This window comes from Schistocerca gregaria, chromosome 4 (genome assembly GCF_023897955.1).
Source record: "Schistocerca gregaria isolate iqSchGreg1 chromosome 4, iqSchGreg1.2, whole genome shotgun sequence".
In the NCBI taxonomy this organism is placed as follows: domain Eukaryota; kingdom Metazoa; phylum Arthropoda; class Insecta; order Orthoptera; family Acrididae; genus Schistocerca; species Schistocerca gregaria.
The window spans coordinates 458,351,231-458,370,467 of record NC_064923.1 but is presented as its reverse complement, the minus strand read 5'-3'; the positions used below and the strand labels follow the sequence as shown (position 1 = coordinate 458,370,467).

At 42.8% G+C, this 19,237-nt stretch overlaps 1 protein-coding gene across 1 annotated transcript in view; it reads right to left on the bottom strand.

Moving 5' to 3' along the window:
• Window positions 1-8,543: 8,543 nt before the first annotated feature.
• Window positions 8,544-19,237, bottom strand: part of LOC126267269 (kynurenine 3-monooxygenase) — a 164,403-nt gene continuing 153,709 nt past the window's right edge. The window contains exons 9-11 of the mRNA XM_049972335.1: window positions 17,429-17,563; window positions 13,857-14,018; window positions 8,544-8,820 (exon numbers count right to left, since the gene is read on the bottom strand). Of these exons, the coding sequence (XP_049828292.1) occupies window positions 8,692-8,820; window positions 13,857-14,018; window positions 17,429-17,563 (426 nt within the window). The 3' untranslated portion in view covers window positions 8,544-8,691. The remainder of the gene's footprint in view (window positions 8,821-13,856; window positions 14,019-17,428; window positions 17,564-19,237) is intronic.

Below are 19,237 nucleotides of genomic sequence, written 5' to 3'. Positions count from 1 at the left end.
CGAGGCACACAGGGCCAACGCCCGGCATCATGGTGTGGGGAGCGATCTCCTACACAGGCCGTACACCTCTGGTGATCGTCTAGGGGACACTGAATAGTGCACTGTACATCCAAACCGTCATCGAACCCATCGTTCTACCATTCCTAGACCGGCAAGGGAACTTGCTGTTCCAACAGGAAAATGCACGTCCGCATGTATCCCGTGCCACCCAACGTGCTCTAGAAGGTGTAAGTCAACTACACTGGCCAGCAAGATCTCCGGATCTGTCCCCCATTGAGCATGTTTGGGACTGGATGAAGCGTCGTCTCACGCGGTCTGCACGTCCAGCACGAACGCTGGTCCAACTGAGGCGCCAGGTGGAAATGGCATGGCAAGCCGTTCCACAGGACTACATCCAGCATCTCTACGATCGTCTCCATGGGAGAATAGCAGCCTGCATTGGTGCGAAAGGTGGATATACACTGTACTAGTGCCGACATTGTGCATGCTCTGTTGTCTGTGTCTATGTGCCTGTGGTTCTGTCAGTGTGATCATGTGATGTATCTGACCCCAGGAATGTGTCAATAAAGTTTCCCCTTCCTGGGACAATGAATTCACGGTGTTCTTATTTCAATTTCCAGGAGTGTATGATGTGTCTGATGAGTAACTTCAGATATGCGAGTGATACAACACTTATAACAGTCAGCGAAGAAGACATTAAAAGTAAGCTGGGAAAAACACGAACAAAATAACTTTGGCAACAGGAATGAAAACTAATGTAGTGATAGACTGAAAAACTATTGAAGAAGGTTGTTCAGTGAACCCTCAGCCAATTACTTAAATGTGATTTGCAGAGTAGCCACATAGATGCAGATGAAGTCAATAAATGTATTTTTAGAACGTACGATAGCAAAAAGGATCTCCAGCACTGATGAAATAAGAAGAGTATAAGTTGGAAAAACAACGCAAGTTTCTAGAGGAAAGGTTCAGATGGTTCAAATCCCTCTAAGCACTATAGGACTTAACATCTGAGGTCATCAGCTCCCTAGGCTTGGAACTACTTAAACCTAACTAACCTAAGGACAACACAAACATCCATGCCCGAGGCAGGATGCGAACCTGCGACCGTAGCAGCAGCGCAGTTCCGGACTGAAGCGCCTAGAACCGCTCGGCCACAGCGGCGGACTTAGAAAAAAGGAAACTGTCACATCTGGCTAAAATACAAATGGTTGCAACTGTGATCATTCCCCTAAGTTTGTAAGGATGAGAGTCGTGAACAATGAAAAAGGTGGATCGCAAGGAACTCGATTCTTTTCAGATTGGGTTTGGAGCAGGAGCCTGAACATTTTGTGGACCGAAAAAGTAAAGAATAAAACAATTCCAGAAGAACAAAATACTCCAAATGACATTAAGGTACCGCCCTTTAGTGATATCATGAGAAGAGGATACTCAGTAGAATAAGGTGTGATCCTTGCAAAAAACGAAGTTCAAAGACTTAGAGCGAAACTTAGGCGAAAGTGGATAGATGACATCAAAGAAAGCACTCGGAAGGCCCATAAAAGATCTAAGAACCAATACAACATTCAGTGCAGCATGAATGGACATGGTTTATCATGTCACCAGCAGTCGCAGGCGACTTGCTGGATCACAACAATATAAATACATTTAATGCCACCAAATAATAATATCAACAATGTAGGAAGAGATAGACTGCTACTTACTGTAATGGAGACACGTCAAGTTGCAGGTAGGCAAAATTAAAATACACACTCATAAAGCTTTTGGCCACAACTTTCATCAGTAAAAAAAAAGAGGACTCACACCTTGCACCACACACAAGCAGGCGCACCTCAAGCACACACGACCGCCTATTCCGGCCCGAGGTACTGAAGTTGGCGGTCGTGCATGTGTGAGGTGCGCTTGCTTGTGTGTGGTAAAAGGTGTGTGTCCTCTTTTACTAATGAAGGTTGTGGCCGAAAACTTTATGTACGTGTCTTTTAATTGTGCCTGTTTGCAACTTCACGTGTCTTCTTTACGGTATGTAGCAATCTCTCTTTTCCTACACTGTTGATATTCCTACCGGGAGTTTCCAAATAATAATTTCATAGTTTTTGGGTTTTATGTCTTCATAAATGTTGATCTGTTTGGCTGATCGACCAAGCATATAAGTTAGATCATCATCATTTAAGACTGATTATGCCTTTCAGCGTTCAGTCTGGAGCATAGCCCCCTTATAAAATTCCTCCATGGTCCCCTATTCACTGCTAACATTGGTGCCTCTTCTGATGTTAAACCTATTACTTCAAAATCATTCTTAACTGAATCCAGGTACCTTCTCCTTGGTCTGCCCCGACTCCTCCTACCGTCTACTGCTGAACCCATGAGTCTCTTGGGTAACCTTGCTTCTCCCATGCGTGTAACATGACCCCACCATCTAAGCCTGTTCATCCTGATTGCTACATCTATAGAGTTCATTCCCAGTTTTTCTTTGATTTCCTCATTGTGGACACCCTTCTACCATTGTTCTCATCTACTAGTACCTGCAATCATCCTAGCTACTTTCATATCCGTAACCTCAACCTTGTTGATAAGGTAACCTGAATCCACCCAGCTTTCGCTCCCATACAACAAAGTTGTTCGAAAGATTGAACGGTGCACAGATAACTTAGTCTTGGTACTGACTTCCTTCTTGCAGAAGAGAGTAGATCGTAACTGAGCGCTCACTGCATTAGCTTTGCTACACCTCGCTTCCAGTTCTTTCACTATGTTGCCACCCTGTGAGAATATGCATCCTAAGTACTTGAAACTGTCCACATCTTCTAACTTTGTTCCTCCTATTTGGCACTCAATCCGTTTATATTTCTTTCCCACTGACATTACTTTCGTTTTGGAGATGATAATCTTCATACCATAGTCCTTACATTTCTGATCTAGCTCTGAAATATCACTTTGTAAACTTTCAATCGAATCTGCCATCACAACTAAGTCATCCGCATATGCAAGACTGCTTATTTTGTGTTCACATATCTTAATCTCACCCAGCCAGTCTATAGTTTTCAACATATGATCCATAAATAATATGAACAACAGTGGAGACAGGTTGCAGCCTTGTCTTACCCCTGAAACTACTCTGAACCATGAACTCAATTTACCGTCAATTCCAAATGCTGCCTGACTATCCATATAAAGAGCTTTAATTGCTTACAAAAGTTTGCCTCCTATTCCATAATCTCGTAGAGCAGACAATAACTTCCTCCTAGGAACCCGGTCATATGCCTTTTCTAGATCTATAAAGCATAGATACAGTTCCCTGTTCCACTCATAACACTTCTCCATTATTTGCCGTAAGCTAAAGATCTGGTCCTGACAACCTCTAAGAGGCCTAAACCCACTTTGATTTTCATCCAATTGGTCCTCAACTAATACTCGCACTTTCCTTTCAACAATACCTGAGACGATTTTACCCATAACGCTGATTAAAGAGATACCTCTGTAGTTGTTACAATCTTTTCTGTTTCCATGTTTAAAGATTGGTGTGATTACTGCTTTTGTCCAGTCTGATGGAACCTGTACTGACTCCCAGGCCGTTTCAATTATCCTGTGTTGCCATTTAAGACCTGACGTTACACTGTATTTGATGAGTTCCGACTTAATTTCGTCCACCCCAGCTGCTTTATTGCACTGCAATCTATTGACCATTTTCTCCACTTTCTCAAATGTGATCCTATTTCCATCATCATTCCTATCCCATTCTATCTCGAAATCTGAAACAATGCTGATCGTATTTTCACCTACATTGAGCAACTCTTCAAAATATTCCCTCCATCTGCCCAAGACATCCACAGGATTCATCAGCAGTTTTCCTGACCTGTCCAAAATACTTGTCATTTCCTTCTTACCTCCCTTTCGAAGACTGCTAATAACACTCCAGAATGGTTTTCCAGCAGCTTGACCCATAGTCTCCAACCTGTTTCCAAAGTCTTCCCAAGATTTCTTCTTGGATGCTGCAATTATCTGTTTGGCTTTGTTTCTTTCTTCAACATAACTTTCTCTGTCTACCTGAGTTCTAGTATGTAGCCATTTTTGATACGCCTTCTTTTTCCTTTTACAGGCTGCCTTGAGTGTGTCATTCCACCAAGCTGTTTGCTTCGTCCTACTTTTACACACTCCTGTTCCAAGACATTCTTTAGCCACTTCTAGTACTGTGCCTCTGTACCTTGTCCATTCCTTTTCCAATGACTGTAATTGACTACATTCAACTAACTGATACCTTTCTGAGATCGCTGTTATGTACTTATGCCTGACTTCCTTATCCTGAAGTTTCTCCACTCTTGTCCTCCTACATATGGACCTGACCTCCTGCATTTTCGGCCTCACAATCCCAATTTCACTACAGATTAAATAATGATCAGTGTCATCAAAGAATCCCCTGAATACACGTGTGTCCCTCACAGCCTTCCTGAATTCCTGATCTGTTATTATATAGTCAATGACAGATCTGGTTCACCTGCCTTCCCAAGTATACCGGTGAACGTTCTTATGTTTAAAAAAGGAGTTTGTGATTACTAAGCCCATACTGGCACAGAAATCCAAGAGTTGTTTCCCGTTCCTGTTGGCCTCCATATCCTCTCCAAATTTACCCATAACCTTTTCATACCCTTCTGTTCGCTTTCCAATCCTGGCATTAAAATCAGCCATGAGCAGAACACTGTCCTTGTCCTTTACTCTAACAACTACATCACTGAGTGCCTCATAAAAACTATCCATCTTATCTTGATTTGTCCCTTCACAATACGAATATACTGATACAATCATAATTTTCTTGCTAGACACTGTCAAATCTATCCACATCAGTCGTTCGTTTACATACCTTACTGCAACTACGCTGGGTTCCATTTCTTTCCTGATGTAAAGCCCTACACCCCATTGTGCTATTCCTGCTTTGACTCCTGACAGGTAGACCTTGTATTCTCCCACTTCCTCTTCTTTCTCACCCCTTACTTGAATGTCACTAACAGCTAAAACGTCCAGCCCCATCTTACTTGCAGCCTCTGCCAGCTCTACCTTCTTCCCAGAGCAGCCCCCATTGATATTAATAGCTCCCCATCTCATTACAATTTGTTTGCCAAGTCGTATCTTAGAAGTCCCTGGTTTGTCAGTTAGAGGTGGGACTCCGTCACTTCCAAAGGTCCGAGGCATTTTGCTCTGTTTGTTGCCAGCATCATATTTAAAGTATCGGGGAAGCAGGTTGCTGGCCTTACTTGCCCCGAGTCCCATTGAGTTTTACCCCTCACGGTTGAGGGACTAACTGGTGGATTTGGTAGTCTTTGCCGTATGAGCACAAAGGTGACCACGTCTCAGAATATGTCCGAGATGCCGAGCCTTATTCCAAAGTAACTGGTATCCCGACTGTCGGGACCACTTACTTGGCCACTCACACGTTGCCCGTGGCTCATGAACTAGGACACGACTATAGGAACCCACACCATGAACCACATATAAGTTAGAGAGTAAATTAATTTCATTTTGTTCGTTATGTTGCAGGTGGCATAGTATCAATTATGACTGACATTCAGACGACAACACTTTAAAGAAAATGGGCTTTAGTCATCACTTGCTTGCACAGTCAGCTCTACTATTAAAATCTGCTTGAGCATCCCAGTTTTGTTATGGCTGCTTGGTAGAGAGGATCCCTCCAAAACACGTTTCTAAACTGAAAACTGTTCTAAGACGGTTCGTATTGTTTTCTTGATTTCCATGTCTCGTTAATTATGACATTTTTTCATAAACAAAACAGTTAGAAGGCAAATGTCTACAATTTCAACAAAAGAAAGTTCCACATCTTGGCAAAAGAATCCTGACACCTATTAATTTACGCGAACATTGGAAGTTTTCACCAATCGCTTTTAGGACGACTTGAAATCTGCTGGGGACACCTTTACCGATCTTCTTAGTCTGTGAAAAGGAGGCTGTTCATCCTTCCTTGAGAACCGTAACCATAGAAGATAGAGATGTTGTATACTGGGATCTGGAGCGGAGCTGACGTACTCATCCCAAACGTGTCTCATTGAGCTCACGTCGGGACTGGGCAGCCCAGTGGATTTAAGGAATGTTATTGCCCACAAATCATTGCCTCACAGATGATACTTTACGCCAGGGCGCGTTGTTATGCTGACAGAAACAGTAATCGTCTGCGTACGCTTCCTCTTCTGCTCGTAGTACACAATGCAATAAAACGTTTTCACTCTATTGCGCATTTAGAATTTTCTGAAGGGTAATAAGAGGACCACTACTAAAATACAAAAAAAAAAAAATCACGTCCATACCGTAACACCACTTCATTCTTACTTCACTGCTGACGCTACATTGATGGCAGGTGACGTTTTCTAAGCATTCGCTAATACAAACCTCCCATCGGATTACAACAGGCTGTAGCCTGATTCATCACTCCAAGTCACACGTTTCCAGCCATCCATGGTCCACTGGCGTCGCTCCTTAGACACGGTCGAGCATCACTTAGCATCGACTACGGACATGTGTGGCTTATGAGGAGGTGATCGACCATTTCAACCAAGTCTTACTGACTCCCTACGAAAACAGTCGTTGTTGTAGCTGCCCCGTTGGTACCATTTAGAAATTCGCAGGCGACTCCTTTTCCTGATGCCATGCGATTTCTTAGAATGACATTTGGTAATACTAGACAGTCCCTGCTCGTTATTATATGAGGTCTGCTTGGCCTTGGTTTAGCCGTAGTTGCTCCTTCGCGTTTTCACTTCGTACTTACTTTGCCATCAGTCGACTTGGGAGGGATTAAAAGGGTTGGAGTGTGCCTGAGCGTTTTGTTATGCAGGTGATGTCCAGTGACGACTAGTACACGTTCGAAGTCGCTGAGCTCTCCTGTCCTACACAGTCTGCTGTTACTGCTTCTCCACTGACAACGTAATAAACCCCAGCCCTTTTATACTTTCGCGCCCGCCTCTCGTGACACCTATTTGTCAATTCCGCATTGCATAGGGATGACTGGATATTTTTAACCAGACAGTGTAGTTTGTGTACAGCAGGTTCGAAAACACAACGAGGTGATAACGACGGGATGCCTCCTATTATGGTGTCGGACCTCCTATCGCCCGTCGCTGTACAGCAACTCGGCGTAACATGGACTTAACAAGTCGTTGGAAGTCCTCCGCAGAAATGCTGAGCCATGCTACATTTATCGCCGTATTTAACTGCGACAGTGTTTCCAGTACAGTATTTTGTGCACGAACTGAGCGCACGATTATGAACCATAATTGTTCGACGGGATTCATGTCGGTCGAACTGGGTGGTAAACTACCTCACTCGCAGTGTACAGAATGTTCTTCAAACCAGTCGCGAACAACTGTGGCTCGGTGACATGGCGCATTGTCGTCCATAAAATTCCATCGTTGTCTGTGAACATGAAGTCCACGAATGGCTGCAAGTAGCCGAACAGAACCGTTTACAGTCAATAAGCGATTCAGTTGGACCAGAGGATCCAGTCAATCACAAGGAAACACAGCCACACTATTACGGAGGCACCAGCAAATTTCACAGTGCCTTGCTGACAGTTTATCGTGGTGCACTCAGTCTCGTGATGCCAATTGAGAAGCTACTCGACCGAACAGTAGCAGCTCAGGTCAAAGAAAACCATCATAACGACCGAGAGAGTGATGTGCTGACCGCACGCCCCTCCTATCCGCATCCTCAGCTGAGAATGACACGGCGGTCGGATGGTCCCAGTGGGCCACTTGTGGTCTGAAGACGGAGTGCTTTTGCTGACAGTTACGATCCATTGATACGTGGGGGCTACGCCAGACTCGAGGCCTACCATCAGCTCTTACCAACTGAAATCTGGACTCATCTGACCAGGCCACGGTCTTTCAATCGTTCAGGGTCCAATCGATGTGGTCACGAGCACAGGAGAGGCGCTGCAGGCGATGTCGTGCTGTTAGAAAAGGCACTCGCGTCGGTCGTTTGCTCCCATAGTCCATTAACACCACATTTCGCCGCACTGTCCTAACGGATACGTTCGTCTTCCGTCCAACATTGATTTCTGCGGTTATTTCAAGCAGCGGTGTTCGTCTGTTAGCACTGACAAGTCCACGCAAAAGCCGCTGCTATCGGTCGTTAAGTGAAGGCAGTCGGTCGATACCGTTGTTCGTGGTGAGAGGTAATGCCAGAAATTTGTTGTCCTCGTAACACTCTGGACACAGTGGACCTTGGAATACTGAGTTCCCTAACGATTTTCCGAAATGAAATATCCCATTTGTCTAGCTCCAACTATCGATCCGACTTCAAAGTCTGTTAATTCCAGTCGTGCAACTATAATCACCTTTCCACATGAATTCCTTGCGTACAAAGGACAGCTCCGCCAATGCACGGCCCCTTTCATACCTCGTCTACGCTATCCCACTGCCATCTGTACATGTTACATATCGCTATACCGTGACTTTTGTCACCTCAGTGTATGTGTGCGACAATAAAAAACAAATTTGGCAAGACATAAACATTTATTTTCGTGAATTATAAATACAGAAATGTAGATATAAAACAGAAAGAACATAACTATATTTTGCCTTTAATATAGATACAAACATAAAAATATAAATGCAGGAAGGAGTGTTAGAGATCAACGTTAGTAAGCGTGTGGTATGTGTGATATGGCGCACAATGGGGAGGACGCCGTAAAGTGTCTCAGGCGAGCTGTGGCAGCCAGCGCAGGGGTCCGGCCTCCTGCAGCAGCAGCCGGACTCCGCCCCAGACGAGCGCAGCCGCTGCCGCCACCGCCACCACCGTCGCGCCCGTCCCCACCCTCTGCATCACCTGGTGGGAACGAACAGCGCAGATACAAGTTACTGTAATACCTCTCTGCCAGCGGCCTGCTGTCGACTGGCTAGGTCTAAACAGGGTCGATATTTTAATAAACTAAAAAAATAGGAGAGAAAAAGAGGAAGATGAATTCCCCATTCGTAACGTTAGATATCAAGCTCGTTTAGAAGAGACGCCGCCATTCTAATAAGAGGTCTCTTCGGAAAGTGAGGTCCGACTGGTCGCGAAATGGAAACCACTGTGAAAATCAAAATTTTTTTATTTGCAACAATTACTACACCTTCCAGCTACTTCTCTAGAAAGACGCCGCTCCGACTTAACATCTGTCGTAGGGTTGTACAAACTGTCTAGCTTTCCATACCCTCGCCACAGAAAGCAGCCGACCGTGCTTTCCGACTATTCACTACGCTGGTCTGCAGTTCGCTGTCTGTACCAAAATGCTGTCTTCAAAGTCAGATGTTCATGTGAGCAGAGATGAAACTCAAGCGAATTACGTACTGCACTGTAGGTAATCAAACACTTACCATCAAAAACCCTGTGAGAGCTTCTTCATTGCCTCTGAGTGTGGCCGAGAATTGTCATAAAGAAGGAGACACACATGACAGTTTTGTTATGTCGGCTGGATAATATCAAACCAAATTTCTCACCAGGCACTCATACTTGGCGGGAGGCACTATTTTCTAGGGAACTTCACGTGCCCACTGTTTAGCCAGAAATGAAAAGAGCGACGTGACGCGATCATCGGGCATATTAGAGATACTTCTCAATACATTTGAACAAAGCCTCATTGGATTTTCACTGTGGTTCCCGTTTCGCGCCCGATCGCACTTTACTTTCCTTATAGCCCTCTTAATATACAGCATACAAATTATTTGCTGCGCCTCTGCCACGACGTCTCACTTTCGTTACATCTTTACACACCTTCCCCTCAGACATCATGAAACCATTCTAGATATCTCCTCTTCAATTCCAAATGAAGGTTGTACAAACTTTCTAGTTTTCCAATACCCTCGTCATAGAAAGCAGCCGACCGTGCTTTCCGACTACTCACTACGCTGGTCTGCAGTTCGCTGTCTGTACCAAAATGCTGTCTTCAGAGCCAGAGGTAACTGTAGTCTCTTCCTACCTGAAGATGTCCCATAAAGAAGGAAATTTTGAAAACGCCAACAATTTCTGTACTAGTAATTCAGCAACTCTGACAGTGGTAGCTCATGCGAAATTATATTATTGTGCTGCTGTGTAGTGGCTAATAGGAGTTTGACTTACAGCGGTACAAATCGTAACTAAACCAAGTATGTTAATATTACTTATATAAACTGATCTGTTTAAATATATTAAAATTTTGTAATAATAGTTTAATATTATAAGGAGTAAAATAAAAAAGAAATCGTTATCTGTGAGAGTCGAACCCATGTTTGAAAATTACCAGTTTATACTTTAGACCAGTCATCCACGTACGAGAGATGACAACGGCCCTTTAAATATCTCTCATATTCTATGCTTTCACAATACACTACATGAAGCTTAAAAGAAAAATTCTGACCTTTTAAAGTCAGTAATCTGTGGAAAAGATTGACTTTAGATCAAATATTTGTTCAGAACATTATGTGTCCTTCTTTAAGCCACCTTGACATTCATTTAAATTACTCCCCAGTGATCTTTCTACGCTGTTTAGCATATCTTGCAAAATATGTTACGTGCAACTGGTTTAAAGTAAATTACTCTGTCGTTTTTAACATCCTGTTTATTACCTTTCTACTTTAGTGGATGTATCAAAGCTACCTTCCACTTTCCTGGCAGTTTTTCTGTTCTCCATATTTTCTCAGAGATAAATTTTATCTCAATTTTTAAGTTTTTGTAGAGACATTTCAGAAGTAGTGCTTTGATAGTCTTCTCTGCTAGCGTTATAAGATTTTAATAACTTCTTCAATTTCTTTGGTAGTTGGGGGTATACCTTCGTCTGGATTTTCGTGAGTGTTCGAGTATTCAAGCTCATGCATTGGTTACGGGCAATTAAGAAGCTGATTAAAATCTTTTGCAAGTATTTCGAAATTTTCATTGTTACGTAAGCCAACTCAGTAAGCCTCGTCCCAGGCCCCTCTGTTAGATTTACATTTGAAGTACATCTCCCTAACTTTTTAAATCTCACTTTCTCCTCTAAAGATCTACCGTAAAAGGCTCTTTCTAGCAAATCATCTACAGAAACCACTTTCATACTAAGTTTCCTCATATACTGGCTTGTTTCACCACTGTCTAGCCTATAGCCTTTTGACTTCCACGGGTAGTAATCGTAACTAAATCAAATGTATTAATTTTACATATACAAAGTAAAATGTTATTTTTAAATTTTATAATTTCAACATTGGGAGAAATGAAAAAAAATGTTGGTATCTGCAGGAATTGAACCCAGGAGTGCAAATTACCCATGTATACTTCAGACCGCTCACCCACTGTGCCATCACGACAACGATCTTTGAAAAGTGCTCGTATTCTACGCTTGTACAATATGCTACGTTTAATTTCGAAGAAAAATGGTGACCTGGTGGTGTGAGCAACGTACCACTCATAGTTCCAGAAGGAATGACTTCACATCAGAGCATGCACAGTAAAAAACAAACAGTTGCGCCCCTTCTCTGAGTTGATCGTACTACGGCCGACTGTCATTTCAGCAATCGACAATGGTTTCTAGTTATCGCGGAGAGAGCGCTACAAAACATGTTTTAGTCCATTTTATTTGCATACCAGCATGCATTTGGAGATAAATGGTGTAATCTTAGTGTGGTTTTCGGCTCGCACTCGAAACGAAATGGCATAATTTTACAATGTGCTGTAGAGCATTAACTTATGATAACAGGCCGCCACTGAAAAAAGACTGAACACGGCATATTTTGACCTGTTCTCTTTGTGGTTAGTGATGGAGTGATTCGTGTCAGAAGAGCATGTCATCGTAATGAAAAATTAGTACAAATATGGTGAATGCCGTGCAGAGATTGTCCACGAAAGCCGTGGAATGTTTGGCCACTGTAATGGACTGAATAAGTTGATTATGATGAGAATGACTGCTAATTTTAAGAAACTCGATTTAGTTGTGTACATTAAAACCACAGCGAGCCTTCGTGTTAGTCGGTCTGCGGTAACACCGTCATCGAGAGTGATAATGTTGCTGTAAGTTTGGTGAAAACTATTCGCTGACGTTCACAGTATTCGCTGACGTTCACAGCAAATGTATAATCCCAGAACCAGCATACAAGGAATTATGAAAGACAATCGGCATCTTCGAGCCTATAAAATGTAAGTGGCAGAAGAACTGACGCTATGCGATCACGAAAAGCACAGAACACTGGGTGCTTGCAAAAGAAAATCTCACAAAGTAAATAATGTTCATTCATTGGGTGCACTTTCTGTTGAGAGGCTTCGTGAACAGGGAAAATTCCGCGATATGGGACACGTAAAACCCTTGATTAATCATGGAGAAGCCATTACATCCACAACGAGTGACTATATGGTGCGGCATTTGAGCTGAAGGCGTAACTGGGCTATACTTATTCGGAGATGGCACTGGAAACGTATTAACAGTGGACGGCGAACATAACCGCAGTATGTTAAGAGAAGTTTTGTAGTCTGAACTGATCGTATGAATTCTCAAGAAGTTTGGTTTCACCAGTATGGTGCAACCTGTCGCACATCGATTGCAACAATGTACATGTTACATGAGATGTTTCCTGGACGGGTAATTTCAGGTGACGTAGTAGTAATACATAAATTCTTTATGTATACAGTGTGAGTCAGGAGGAAAGGTACATGCTTTGATGGATGATAGTATTAGTGATTCTGAACAAAAGACTTCATGTGGGCATATGTCTTGTTCCGAATGGTTTCCGAAATAGAACGCAAATAACGTACATTGTTATTTATTTTCTGTATTGAATAAGGCATTTTCATTGTCTACAAAGTGCTGCAGCAGTGTAGAGGAAATTACGACGAACAATTTGATACACGACAATTGTAGTTCGACATTTTGGGAAACTACCTCACACTGGCATTCAAAAACTATGTAAGCTATAGCGCATCCATGTCGCGCGAGATTTTGAATATTCGCGAGTTCTCTTCACATAAACTATTAGTCCTAGAGAAAAATGGATAGAACCTCCTTTATAGGAAATTTGAAGTAGTTTAATTTTGTACTGGAATACGTTTACGCTGGAGGCCATGGTTTTCGAGTTATTAAAGAAAGACTCGTTTGAAGGTCAACTTGGAACGCTTTCCTTGAATAATTCGAAAACTACGGCCTTCGGCGAAAATGTATTCCTATAAGAAATTTAACTGCATTAAATTTCTTACAAAAAGGTCCAGTTCATTTTTTCTTTAGGATAAATAGTTTGCGCATAGCGAGGTAGAGAATGTGAAAACCTCGTGTGTGGTTTTTAGACGGTGTTGCAGGCTGCATAAAACCCAGAAGTAGTGGTGGTAAGGTTATCCATTTCAGTTATCTTTGAGTGAGAATATAGTCTTATGAAATCGTCCGATAATTTGTATTGACTATACCGATGAGAAATAGCTTCCACAATCTGAAAACTTGTGTCTAAGAAACAGCAGACATATTCTGTGTTTTGTTAGGGACATGGACACTCGGAGAAGAGGAAAAACATAAAATAATAGCCTTCGAGATGTCGTGCTGCCGCAGAATGTTCAAATTTCCTGGGTAGGAAAGATATCAAACGAAGAGGTGCTCCACAGAGTGAAGGAAGTGCAGATTTGTCTCCTGACGCTCATCAAACACAGAAGAGACACACGGGTTGGCCGTCTGCTGAGACATGATGGTATCATCAAAAATATCGTTGAAGGAACAGTGGGAGGGAAGAATAAAAGAGAGAATACATCGAGCAGATCATGAAGGATATCAGATGCACCACCTACACCGCTCTCAAAGGGAAAGCCGAAGACAGAAGTGGATGGCGAGCTGCTGCTAACCAACCTGATGGTTGGAGACCAGAGAATAAGTCTGGTGCTTCAGTGTGCGAGCGGCCTACCTTGTCCTGCCAGTGCTTGTTCTGGAGGCACTTGTGGTAGCGCATGCTGCTGAACGTGACGCTGGTGTAGAGCGGCACCCACAAGGCCGGCATCAGCCGCTGCAGCACCAGGTCCACCCGCTTGCGGATCAGGAACGACGAGCGCGTCACCAGGTCCCGCATCTGCAACCACACAGGCGCGCCGCGTCAGCGGCGTCAACGGCTCTTGCTCTGCATCGTCTTTGTCAAGTGCAGTTTCTTTCGAAGGAATGACCATTAGACAGAAAAAGTAAGGACCGGTACAACAAAGAAAGGGAGAGAGTATGTACTTTGGTGTCCAGTCGACGTTTTGCGCCTTAGTGACTACACATGACACCACTTTATAACGAATTGATCGCGGTCATCAGGTGGGTATAAAGCGGAATGGCCTGAATTGTTTTAAGAAAATAACCTTTTCCTTTTGGAGTTTTCATAACACCGTCCGCTTTCGTAGTTCAGTGGTCAGAGAGTTTGGCTGCTCTCTTGAAAGTATAGACGTGCAAAATAATATCTGCACAATAGGTGTTGACTTTCATTCTTTCAGTACAATGCACAGTTACCTTCGTCTGATGTCAGACATACAGATAGTCCGTGAGGTTGTCACAAAAACTGTATTGTGTCCTAGTAATCTGCATTCGTTTTCTTAATAAGGCGACACTTCATGAAGAGTATTTTCAACGTTTAAACGACACTCATATAGAGACTCCTTTTTTCCTTTCATTTTTTAATTAGACTTCTGTCTCGTTCAGTGTGACCCGTCACGATTTCCTCCCTTTGACTTTGCTACTCTCTGCTCTATATCTTCCTCGCTTCATGTGTCATTCGTTATTCTGCCTGCAATGTAGTAGAATTCCTTCACTTAGTCTCCTACCTCGTCCTAATTTTAATCTTAATCCCATTTCTGCTATTTATAATTACTTTCGTCTTTCTTGGGTTTAATCTTAATCCACATTTTATGGACAGCAGGCTGTTCATTCCATTTAGTACATCCAGTAATTCTTCCTCACTTCCACCGAGGATGGTAATGTCATCATCGAATCTTATCATGCATATCATTTCATCCCAAACTCCGTTACTTTTCATCCTGTGTACAGGCTGAACTTAACGCTTTTTTCAATACGAGTATTTGCCCCTTGGTCTTCTATTTTTATTCTTCCACCTTGCTTCTTTTTCATATAGTACATTACCCTTCTCTACCGATAGTTTAATAGTTTTTCCCGCCCGGGTTCCCGGGTTCGATTCCCGGCGGGACAGGGATTTTCTCTGTCTCGTGATGACTGGGTGTTGTGTGATGTCCTTAGGTTAGTTAGGTTTAAGTAGTTCTAAGTTCTAGGGGACTGATGACCATAGATGTTAAGTCCCATAGTGCTCAGAGCCCTTTGAACCATTTTTTGAATAGTTTTTCTCAGAATTTCAGACATCTTCCACCAATTTACACTAACACTTTTTCTACGTCAACAAATCATATAACACTGTTTTCATCAATTTTTCCCTCCATTACCATTCACAACGCTAGAAATGCTTGTTTGGTGCAAGGATCCATTCTTCTGCATATTGCTCTTATCAGGAACTTCGACGTATGACCTGCTAAGTTTGTTGCGCGACCGTTCTTGCATTTACCTGTCCTTGATATCTTTGGGAATGTAGGATGAAATTGTTCTCCGGTCTCTTAGATTTGTACCCTAACTTGAATATATGTTTGTTGCCACTTCCCCGGATGATTAAAGAAATTACGAAGCAGTGATTCTACCCCTTTTGCCGTATTTGATCGCAAGTTTCTTAGAGATCCGTCAAATCATGACTCTAACATTGGATCTCGATGTTACCAAATCGAGACCTATTTCAGCTTTTTTCACCTCCGCAGATGGTTGCTCCCCTTCAGTGTACACTTTCCACTTATCCGCTCTCTCGTCTGTATTTAACAGAGGACATCCTATTTCACGCTTGATGTTGACGCCTTTGCTTTTAATTTCACCAGCATTTCTTTTGACTTTTCTGTGTTTCTCATCCTACTGAACCGTTCATTGATTGGAAGTGGTTGGTCGGCTACTTGGAGACCATTTGCAGCCATTCATGGATTTCATGTTCCTGGGCCGAAAAACATTCTCGACAGTTCGAGCGAATAATTTACTGCACTACCTCAGGCAAAAGGAGGCCCGACACGATATCACATGGCTTTTGTTAGGTCAGTGTACTGTCCTGTGTTCTTCTCATTTTCTGAATACTTTTGTATTTTCTAGTTTTGTCGATCATTTGAAGCACTTCTTCTGTCGCCCAAAGTTTCTTTGAAAATACCTTCCTTGTAGCTCTACTATATCTGCGCCTTACAATCCAATATCTGATTTTCGAATCTCTGTCTCATGACGTAACCCTGCTAGTATCTCTCCGTGCATCTATGCTATTTACAGATACACCGCTTTTGAGTCTTGAAAACTTAACTTGCTTTTAGTAGCTGAAATTTATTTCAGAATCGAGGACTCTTTTTCATCCGCCATTCACGCTATAGAGCCGGAATTCTTCCATAACTATGTCTTGTATTGCTTCTGCTATTAGATGTCCTCATACACTCCCTCTGTATCTTCACACTCTCCTTTTGACGTTCGCATGTAAACCTGAACTGATATTGTTGGCGTTGGGTTGTTGACAGTTTCGATGACAATAATTGTGTCACATATCTCTTCTCAGTTATTCGGAATTAATTCGCGGAATGTGAATCCCTTGTTATCAGCTGTATCGGGGCTCGAACGCCGATTTCCTGCTGGATCCGAGCAGTCGCCTTAACCACGTCGGCTATTTATGCAGGCACTCTGAGCCGACCCAAACCACCATATGAAAACTGTCTACATCTTTATAAGGTAGTCCATTCAATTCATGACCTAATCATTATTTGAATTCCGGCAACAGGGAGAATGAGACAACGAAGAAACGAGACTAATGCTCTTATCGTTGTATGCCCACCTGCACTTGGAATACAATTTGAGTCTTCTTAGTTGCTTATTTTATATCTTGTCTTCCTACTAATGACGAATCCCACGCCCGTTGCACCATTTTCGGCTGCTGTTCATATTACCCAACATTCCCTTGACCAGAAATCATTTCACTGAGATCTGAGATTTGACGCTATGACTCAGAATGTTACCTTTCCGTTGGTTTTCAATATTTTTCATATGGATCTCTCTCCCCCCCCTCCCAGGCAGTAACCTCCCGGAGATGTAAAGTACATTACAATAAACTTTTAACGTAACACGTTGCGATTACAATGACATTCCTGTGACCTGCGATTACTGATAGTAAAAACAAAGGACATTACTTATCTCTGTCATCAGTTGAGAGGCACAGTTCACGTTGTACTAACACTCACTTGTCGAGGACATCAAAGACTTGCTCCATGCTGGCGTCTAAATAGATGTAATGATTATTTCTCAATACATTCACCCAAAATACCAACGTTAATAAATGCTTTTAAGAGATCGTGACGACGTGGAACCTCATTCACTTTGTGTGAACCTTGGCTGCAAACGTTAGATGTGAAGGAGCGGCCGAGTGGATCTTACCTCGATGTAGTTGTACATGGCGAGGTCGACGATGGCGTGGGCGTCAGGACTGCGCAGGCGCGAGAACTCGAACAGCGCCTCGGCTTGACCTTTGGAGGCGAGCAGCTCGTCCAGCAGCAGGCAGTCCTCGAAGCCCTGCACAACAGGTTCCAAGCAGCTGTGAGGAAGGTTAGTGTTCAGCATGTCATCGGCGACGAGGCCACTGAAGACACAGCACAACCTCGGAACGACGTAGAATGGGAAAGGAGACTGGCCGTGCTCTTTCAAAGAAATCGTGTCGACATTTGCCGAAAGCGATGTAGCGAAATCGTGGACAATCTGGGCCGTATGGCCGGAAGGGGATTTGAACCGCCGGCCTCGCGAATAAAAGTCCTGTGTCTGAACTCTCCGTCATCTCGCTCGGTTGAATTGTGGACCAGCCACGGGTTGGACGTAAACAGCATTAAGAGACGCTATGAGATATGATCAGAAAGTAACGCGAGTTTTTTTTATTTCGCGATCTTTATAGGTCTGATTTAAAAATAAAGTTTTTTTTGTCTTGTTGGTATACGTTTTCCAGATATATGTTTACATTTTCCACTGTTTTGAATATTTATTTTATTGTTGGAAGTCGAAATGGTTATACGAGTTTTCGAGTGCTCGGCATTCGGAAAAGATGTATCAAAGAATCTGCATTAAGTTTTGCTTGAAAAATGGAATAAAGCGCAGCACTGCATTAGAAATGTTTACAATGGCTCTTGGCGAATCTACTACAAGTAAGGCAAGAGTTTACAAGTGGTATAAACATTTCTGACGACAATGTAGCAGAAGCAAAGAAAATGGCTGTGGAAAATCGCATAATCACCATCACAGAGGCTGTTGATGATGTCTGCATATCCTTTGTCTCCTGAAAAGCAATTTTTTCGGAAGTTCTGGACATGAAGCGTGTAGCAGCAAACTTTGTTCCGAAATTGTCGAATTTCGACTAAAACAAAAAACTTCGCGTAGACATCATTCAGGAATTGTCGAATAACAACGATCGATTGTAAAGAAGGTTGTAACAGGTAACGAAACATGGGTATACGGGTATGACGTTGAAACCAAAGACCAGAGGAAACTGCCTGAAGAGATAAGCCCCCCAAAAAATTCGATAAATTTGATCATTTGTGAAGGCCCTCCTCCTAACTGTTTTCGGTTACAATGGGATAGTGCACCATGGGTTCCTGTGTTATTGTCGTGCGCCCAATAAGAAATACCACCTGGAAGGTACGCTTCGTTTGTGAGAAGCAATCCGAAGAAAACGATTACAATTGTGGCAAAACAACTCATGGTAATTGCATCACGATGATGCTCCCGCTCATATCTCAATGCTTGTTTTGGTAAAAAACCAAAACCATAATGGTGCGTCAGCCACCGTAGTCGCCAGACAGGGCCCGCGGCGTCTTCTTTCTGGTCTCGAGGCTGAGGAGAACTATAAAAGGATGTCGTTTTGCCAACACTGATGAGATAAAAACAGAATCACTGAAGGAGCTGTACGCCATAACGAAAAGTGAGTACCAGAAGTGCTTGCAAGATTGCAAAAAGCGCTAGCGCAAATGTGTTATCTCAGATAGGGAGAGCTTTGAACGGAATAAAGTTGATGTTGATGAATAAATACAGATTATTTAAGAAAAACAAGCATTCCGGTGTCTTTTAGATCACAGTTCGTATGGACTCTGGGCATAGACTCCTGATTGACTACAAGGAGACCGTTTACCTCCTTATAGTCTTATTTCTGGTGATTTGGTGCTGCACTAGATCTGCCTCTCTGCCTTTTGTGGGTACAGAAAT